This window comes from Prionailurus viverrinus, chromosome D1 (assembly GCF_022837055.1).
Source record: "Prionailurus viverrinus isolate Anna chromosome D1, UM_Priviv_1.0, whole genome shotgun sequence".
In the NCBI taxonomy this organism is placed as follows: Eukaryota; Metazoa; Chordata; class Mammalia; order Carnivora; family Felidae; genus Prionailurus; species Prionailurus viverrinus.
In genome coordinates, this window is record NC_062570.1 from 45,018,407 (window position 1) to 45,027,377 (window position 8,971).

Consider the following 8,971-nt stretch of genomic DNA (forward strand, 5'->3'; position numbering starts at 1 on the left):
AATATATATTAACTTATAACCACCTGTAAAGTAGATCCCTTAATTCCCTTTTTTACAGATAAGGACACTGAGGTATGGAGTGGTTAAAGAAATTTTTTCAAGGTCACACAGCCAGAAAGTGGAGGAGCTGAGATGAGTTTGGCTTCATGCCTGTGCTCAAAACACTGCATACCAGGCCTTTTCATAGAGGGCATGTGGTAAATAATAGTGTTTGCTCCTCTTCTGAGCTTCCTCTGACAATTTCTGATCTGAAATAGGTATGGCATGGCAACAGCACCATGGTTCGCCTGATAGCCATTTACTAAATACTTATTGATAGATTAATTGATAAAACAGTGCTCAGGTTGTGTACAGTTTTGCCTAGTAATGGATTTGTATCATATTGTGTTTATTGACACTTGACCTGCAGAAAACCCTCAGTGACTCTATGTGGCCCCTTAGCATTCAAGGCTCTTCAGTGATCTGGAGTGATCTGCCCTTTCCAACCTCATTATACCTCTGCTATTTATACAAACCTTGCTGGGGTTTAAGCTCAGTTAAGGATGGGACTTATTTGGTCATCTTTTTCTTTGTATGTCTACTACTTGGGGGGAATCTGAATAATATTGACGGAATGAATGACTGAATGTGTCTCAGCCATCATGAGCTGCCACATTGTTCCTATGTGCAAAAAAGCAGGTGGTAGCACTTCTTGGCTCTGATGGATTCCTTTGTCCAGCCCCATCCTCCACGATCCCATGTCCTAGTCCTGACCCCAACTAGCTTTTACCAGGTGTTAAACTTTCCAACAGTTTTACCAGCATCATCCTATCTTTTGTGAAAATGATCCTGCTAGGCTGCCACTAATTGGGCTTAGGTTTTTGTTGTGTTTCTTATAATGATGATGAGTTTTCATAGATTTATCCACACTTGCATTTCACTCACCTCATTACTGGATTTTGCCAATTTGCACATTAATGAAAGTAAACCCTATTTAAAGGGCATGTTAATATATGAGTGGAAGTTTAAAAAATACTCCTGACTAGTCTAACTTTACATTGTAGGTGAAGGGGGGCCTTTTTAATGCTTAAGATGTGTTTTTCCTATTACATAAACATGTTTTTCTTCTAATGTATGAAAGAGAAAGGAGCTAAGATTTATTTAGCACCTATGAGGCCTAACACTGCAGTAAGAACTTCTGTTTGTTATTGCACTTGATCTTCAAAACAATCCTGGAAAGGAATATAGTATGATAAGAACCAGGCTTTGATGTCAGAAAGACCTAGGTGTGGCCCCCAACCCACCCACTGCATGATCTTGGGGAAGTCTCTTAATGATCTTGGCAGGTCAGGTCTAGTGACCCAGAAGAGGTCCTACAGGATGAGCCAAGAGGATCTCTGGCTGAGCTTAGGATGGAAATCAAATGCAAGCCAGCAGGAGGTGAAAGCAGAACTTGATGATGTAGAGAGAGCAGATACAGATGGAGGGTCCAGGAGGCTCAGAAAGGAAAGGAGCATGAGTCTTGTCTTTGTTTCAGGTCTGGGGATTTTGATTAAGGATAGGTGGTCCAGTGGTGTATGTACTCTCTCAAGAATCCAGGAACTGGTTAGACAAAGACAAAGACCCAGGTGTCATTCATGGGAACCAAGGGTCCTTGGTAAAAAGATGTCTAGTGCTGGTGGTCTGGAATATGCATATAGTTTAACACACCTAGTAAAAGCCAGTTGGTAAAAGCCAGGATGTCTCATCTGGTCCTTCCTTAGATGTTATGTCTTCTAGAGAAATCATTAACTCCTTGTCCCTTACAAGGAGGGCATGAGCTATATGCATTCTGAGGTGTGCGTAAAGCAGAGTAGGGGGTGCAGATGTTGGCAGAAATAGAAGCAGGAAAGGGTGAAGAAAGCAGATTTTTATGGAGTCCTTCAGTTTCCCTGTCTCAGGAATCTACCTAAACTTAAGTTTTCTTATCTATAAATAGATATAATGACATCCATTTGGTATTTGAGGTGAGATTTTATTGCTTTCTTCTCTACACACAAACAATCACCAAATGGGAACAAAAGTGTTGGTTTATTAATGGCTAGATAAGCAACCAAAGTTGCTTGGTTAAAACCAACCAAATGTAGGGCTTCTGCAGAGAGATGTACTGGCCCATGAGGCCAGGGCTCAGAAGGCTGAGTGAGGCTACTCATTTCCACTTTCCTGGAACTTGAGACAGTAGAGGACCTGGACCTTCTAATTGGTCACATGAATAAGTGGCTGGGCTCAAGAGCAAACATGGAGCTGAGTCTCTCCCAAAGAACCAGGCTCTTTCTAGGTCAGATTGCTGCCCGAGAGCAGATAGTTCAATTGTGACCCCTGGGCATAATAACTGGCAGAGGAAGAGGGGCAGAAGGCATGCCAAGCCTGGGTAAAGACGTGAAGGCGCAGTAACCCACCCAGCAGGGAACAGGGCAGAGGAAGCTGTTCTCTGTGGAATGGCTTTCAGGGAATGGGCACATATAGGAGCGAAAAGTAGAAGGCCATCCTCAGGCCCAGCCTAACAATAACAGCAAAATCAGTGAGAACACAAACCAAACCCTTACTTCATAGGGCTTTAAATGGGATTAAGTAAATTATGTGTATAAAGTGCCTGGCATGAACACACTGGGCAAGCACCAATGACCACTATAACCTTTAAAGAGAAGCAGTTGTTCATCAGGTAAGTAGTGTCATCAAGACCATTTCATAGATGGAATGGAATGCATAGAGGAATGGAAGGCTCAGAGACATGAATTCTGGTATGGTATAAAAACCAGTAACAACAACAAGAACATCACAAACAAGCAAAACATAATTTTACCTTGTTTTAGATTTGGGAACCCTTGGAAGCATTTTGTTTGTTTGTTTGTTTGTTTGTTTGTTTGTTAAGGGTCTGGACATGAAAGAAAATAATCAGAGGAAATATCCTGGAACTCCAAAAGTTACTTTAAGCTTTCATAGGAGGTGAGCTCGGAAGTGGACTTGAAGGATGGGGAACATGCTAATGAATATTTGCATCCAATGTCATTAGCCACAGGTGCCATTTGGAAACTATCACCACTTCTTACGTTTTCCACGTAGTATGACTTCATGCAGTGATCTCAAAATGTATCAACAACTGACATACATAAAAAGCTCAGAGATCAGAAGTTATATTTCAGATTGGACAAGGTCTTGCAGTGAAACAAGTTGACAAGAAAGTCCTTATCTTTTTATATTGACTATGATGAAACATGTCAGAGAAGTTTAACAAATTTGACTTAATTTTTTGTTTAGGATGCTAGTAGTAAATATTCTGTATTTCTCTGCTTTCTATTAGCAGGGGGAAAAAAAGCTATTTAATCTAGATTAACCTAATAAAGAGCATATTTGAAATTTAAATGTTTGCTCCACATTTTCCCCAAATTAAAGCTTATTTTATTCTTGAACACAGATTCGAATTTCTGATGTCATATTTTTCTTTGAAGAGTTATATCCATCTGGATTGTCTAGGTAATATCACAGTAATAACCTTAAATGTAGTGACGTCAAACAATAGGGTCATAATTCTTACTTGGTGCTACATGCATCATCACGGGCCACTTGGCTCCTCTTGATTCCCATTCATAGACCTAGGACAAGAGAATTTCCATCTTTGTGCTTCCACGATTTCAGAAGCAGGGAAAAGTAAACATGGCAAATTAAGCATTGCCTTTTATTGCTTCTATACAAAAGGGAGACACATCACTTCTCACATGTCATTGTCCAATGAAAGTCACATAATGAAAGTCACATATCCGTGATTAACTTCAAAGAGGTCAGAGCAGTCCACTTCTCCCATTTGACCGAAAGGCAGACAGCCAGAAAATACTTATAAAATCACTAATGACCGCTGTAAGAGGTGTCTTATTATTCCTATTTCATATCAAGGTCATGAAAGTAGTATGTGGAAGAGGGCAGTTATGAACCTAAGTTAGACTGAAGACTTATGTATCTTATATAATATTATGCTGTACTATAAGAGTAAGTAAAAATGAGAAAGTTGCCCTCTACCTTCATTTCAACCTACTAAAAGTAAGTGAGACTACCAAACACTATTTCTCTGAAGTAACAAAATAAATATATCTGCTTTTGTGAAGGAATGAAAAGTAAAGCTTCTCAAAGGAATGTGAGGGAGGGGAGGAGAAAGAAGATGCTTGGATAGGGCATCCAAGAGATACTTAAATGAGTTGCCAAAAATATTGCTCTTTTGTCATATATAGGTCTCTGCTCCAGCATTATTTTAAAATATTGATAAGAAAAACTTTTTTGGGGGGGGTGGTGCCTGGGTGGCTTTGTCGATTAAACATCTGACTTTGGCCCAGGTCATGATCTCACAGTTTGTGGGTTCGAGCCCTGCGTCGGGCTCTGTGCTGTCGGTTCAGAGCCTGGAGCCTGCTTCAGATTCTGTGTCTTCTTGTCTCTATGCCCCTCCCCGGCTCATGCTCTGTCTGTCTCTCAAAAAATGAATAAACGTTAAAAAAAGAAAAAAAGAAAAAAAGAGAAAAACTTTTAAAAAAAAATTTTTTTTTAACGTTTATTTATTTTTGAGTCAGAGAGAGACAGAGCATGAACGGGGGAGGGTCAGAGAGAGGGAGACACAGAATCTGAAACAGGCTCCAGGCTCTGAGCTGTCAGCACAGAACTCAACACAGGGCTCGAACTCACGGACCGTGAGATCATGACCTGAGCCAAAGTCGGGCGCTTAACTGAGCCACCCAGATGCCCCAAGAAAAACTTTTTATTTATTTATTTTTACCCCCTCTGTAGGAGAATATAAACATTGATGAAGCCTCCAGATGCCTGGTGAAACATATACTTGCAAACGAGTGTGACCTGATGGAGTCCATTGAGCCGGATGTCGTGAAGCCCCATCTCACATCACCCAAGATTGTCAGCTGCTCCAGCTGTGCCAAATCCTAGTAGGCTTCTTTGCTGGCATATGATGGAAATAATCCCATTTATCTCATGTCTCAGTTCTTACCAATTTGAGTAAATGTCAGGATAGGGATACACATGCAGCAAGCCAAAGATCTATGCCTGTATATTTCCTATAAGAGAGAAAAATAGCAAATGTTCTTTTCATGTTTTTCCCAGCATCAGCACAGTGTTTACGAGCTTGTTAAATATTTAGTCTGTTACAAAATTCTGTCTTGTAGCCGACCACAGTTCTGGAGGGCCACAGTTCTGGAGGGCCAGCGTCTGCCCTGTTATTTTCTTGGATTCGGCCACGGCCTCTAGTCTTAAAGAGAAAGGGGAGAAGAGCAGACTAGCTGTCAAGTTCAGCACTGGCTTTCACTTTGCCCCTGGTGCCTTTGTCCAGATTTCAATACACTTTCTGCTGGGCTGACAGGCCTATTAAGTAGAAATGTTTTTTTTCTCCAGAGATGACCTCCATTTCCAACAGCCCTAAGAGTTGTCTCTGATTTAGCCCTTCAGAGTCGAGTACACAGGCTTCCTGTGCTTTTCTTGCTTTTATTGTCCCTTGCCATGCCCTGAATGTTGGTTTAAGTGAAAACTGTATGAAAAGACTTGCCTCCATATGTGCCTTTCTGTTCACTTTCTCTGACTTAAGCCGTGGGGCTCTTCTGTTCATGTAATATATATTATATATATTTTCACAAGTGGAAAATAAAACATTACAAGATGCTGTTTCCCTATTTCTGAAAATGCTTTAAGTGTCTTAGTATTGTGATTTTTTTTTTGACTGTGTAGCCATGGTTCTCAAGACCCATTTCTAAAGTTTTTTTTCAAAACGCAATGAGAAAAATACACTTAAAGGAACTTCTGGGCACTATTATACTTAGATGAGTCTATCTATTATTCATTTCAGCATTTAGGCCAAGCAGTGTATCTACATTTTCTTGGTTAAGCAGAGGAATATATTTTCATATGTTCTAATCAAGAATATGGTCTAGGGGCGCCTGGGTGGCGCAGTCGGTTAAGCGTCCGACTTCAGCCAGGTCACGATCTCGCGGTCCGTGAGTTCGAGCCCCACGTCGGGCTCTGGGCTGATGGCTCAGAGCCTGGAGCCTGTTTCCGATTCTGTGTCTCCCTCTCTCTCTGCCCCTCCCCGTTCATGCCCTGTCTCTCTCTGTCCCCAAAATAAATAAACGTTGAAGAATATGGTCTAATAGCAGACCAATCAACATGCAAAGAAACAACTAAAATATGCATGATAATATTTTGGTTTACCCAATGGCTATGGTGCTGATATGCTGAAGATAGGTACTGCTTTTTTTTTTTTTTCCATTTATTTACTTTTGAGAGACAGAGCAAGACAGAGCATAAGGGGGGAAGGGCAGAGAGAGGCGGGGACACAGAATCCAAAGCAGGCCCCAGACTCTGAGCTGTCAGCACAGAGCCCAACGCGGGGCTTGAACTCACGGACTGCGAGATCATGACCTGAGCAGAAGTCGGAGGCCTAAGCGACTGAGCCACCCAGGTGCCCCAGGTACTGCTTTTTAATAGCATTTTATGGCGTTCGTATTCATATTATACTCACGGGAGCTTTGTCTTTTGTAGCAGATATTTTTGGGTGTCCTACCCATATTATCTTGGCATTCACTGTTTCTGTAAGTACCAACCACTCAGCTTCTTATTGTTTGTGACCTATTCCCCGAGGGCATTCTCTGGCCTTTGGCGCACTTGACATGTGAGGCAGACAGATGAGAAGTTCCAGGAGTTAATGTCTACAGGAGTAGCTCTCAACCAAGGATAGCAGGAAGTGGGAGATGAGTATCCTGGGTTCCTTGTCCCTCAGGAACCACGTTCTTTTTGTTTTATTTTTTTTAATATTTATTTATTTTTGAGAGACAGAGCATGAGCAGGGGAGGGGCAGAGAGAGGGAGACACAGAATCCAATGCAAGCTCTAGGCTCCGAGCTGTCAACATAGAGCCCCATGTGGGCTCAAACCCATGAACTGTGAGACCATGACCTGAGCCAAAGATGGACACTCAACTGACTCATCCTGAGGCATACTTTATACAGTCTCACAGGGGTCCAAGTGGGATTAAGCCCTGGCTCTCACAGGGGAACCTCCCATCTGACTCATCCTGTATGGGCTTCCTTTCCTTTTTTCCTCACTTCCTCCCTCCTCTACTGGTCATTCCTGGGTTCACTTCCTAAATAAACTACTTTCACTGAAATCCTTGTTTCAGGGTCTTATGGGGAAACCCAAACCCAGTCTACATTAGTTGGGACATAGGTGGCCTAAGAAGCAGATTCTCAACACCAGCTTCTTGAACCGAATCATTCATCACCCAGGTGGTAGCAAGGACCCCCTTGCTGGTAGACAATGTGGTGGAGCTAATCCCTAGCAAGCTGTAGCACCATAATTACTGAAATTGTCATCACGTGGATTGGGATAGAATCTAGATGGAAGGAAAGTCTATTGCTCTTGGGTTTCAAAGACAGGAGATTATGGAGTTAACTTCCAGAAACTCTGTAGGAGAAAACATTATAGAGTTGATTCAGCTAACACTCAACTCAGGATTTGGTGTATAATCTTGAAGACCTCCAAACAGCAATCAAAATAATCCTCATTTCTCTTAGCTACAGGATAGACAGGATGGACGCTGAAAATCAGGCCTAAGACTTTAGGAGAAGCAGACTTTTATTTTTATTTATTTTTAATGCTTATTTATTTATTTTGAGAGAGAGAGAGCACACCCACAAAAAGAGTGGGGTGGAGAGATAGAGAATCCCAAGCAGGCTCTGAGCTGACACCACAGAGCCTGATATGGGGCTCAAACTCACAAACCGTGAGATTATGACCAGAGCCGAAATCAAGTCAGACGCATAACCAGCTGAGCCACCCAGGCTCCCTGAAAAGCAGACTTTTAAAAGAGGCTGACCCCACAGAGCTAGCAAATTTCCTCCACTAAAATCAGAATTTTTATAGGAAAGAAATCATACACTGAAATATAGAAGGAGATAATTTGGATGGATGCTCTTAAGAATCTTGAACCCAAAGATTGTTCTGAAACTGTGGCCCAGAAAAAAAGACCTTTACCCTTTCCTGGGGGGAAAATAGCCACTTGTCACATAAAAGCTCCACCTGAGTAGGATGTTTTAGAAGGTGATGCTTTTCCTTCTCAAGTTCTGCTCCCATCTTCCCTCATTGCTTCCAGACAAATAACTAGAATCAAGTCTCAGTGTGAACAGTCTCAGAGAAGAAAACTATGCTCTATGTTGCAGGGTGAAAAGGATTATTAATCAAATGAACTATAAAGCCTGACTAATAAGTATGGGTAGGAATCTGGAGAACGTTCTTGAATTGGTCTTAAGATGCTGCATCAGGGAGGACAGAATGTAGCACCAGATGATGGATAATCTATTTCTATGAGAGCACTCTTTAATGAGTTAATTTTTAACATTCTGGCAAGGAAACCTGGAGCTGATCCCAATGTGCTACTAGAATAGCTCTTTGAAGCTTGGAAACAATGTTGGCCTAAAATAAATGATGTGGAGATGCCAGAACTACCTTGGCAAAGTATTGGAGAAGAGCTCTAAGGTCTCAAAGAGGTGGGCATATTATAATGTATTTATTTTGTAATATCAGAGAAATTACCAGCTGATTATGTTCCTCAGGAGAGCCCAGAAGACACTCCCTTCACTAAAACAATAAGGAGTGTCCCCCAAACAGGGATACCAGCATCAATGAGAAGCTCACTGGTGGTTGTTCTCTGTGCCAGATTTGAGACTGTAAGTATGTTGCTGTGTTCACTGGGAATGACACCAACATGGTTAAGGTTCAATATGTGGTATTAGCATATTTAGTGCTGGGTCCTGGATCTTGAGCATCAAAAGGTGGAAGTGGAAGTAAAGCCTCCTACTATCTCTTTAAAAAATCAACTTAAGAAAGTGAGCTTCCCCTTTGTACAACTTCAGGCTCTGCAAAGTTAGAGGTCTTGATCATTCTACCAGGGGACATAGTAAAGATTCTGCCAA

At 41.6% G+C, this 8,971-nt stretch overlaps 1 protein-coding gene across 1 annotated transcript in view; it reads left to right on the top strand.

Moving 5' to 3' along the window:
* RAB38 (RAB38, member RAS oncogene family) overlaps nucleotides 1-5,018 on the top strand; it is a 56,839-nt gene extending 51,821 nt beyond the window's left edge. Inside the window, exon 3 of the mRNA XM_047877123.1 lies at nucleotides 4,789-5,018. Within this exon, the coding sequence (XP_047733079.1) occupies nucleotides 4,789-4,941 (153 nt within the window). The 3' untranslated portion in view covers nucleotides 4,942-5,018. The remainder of the gene's footprint in view (nucleotides 1-4,788) is intronic.
* Nucleotides 5,019-8,971: the final 3,953 nt, after the last annotated feature.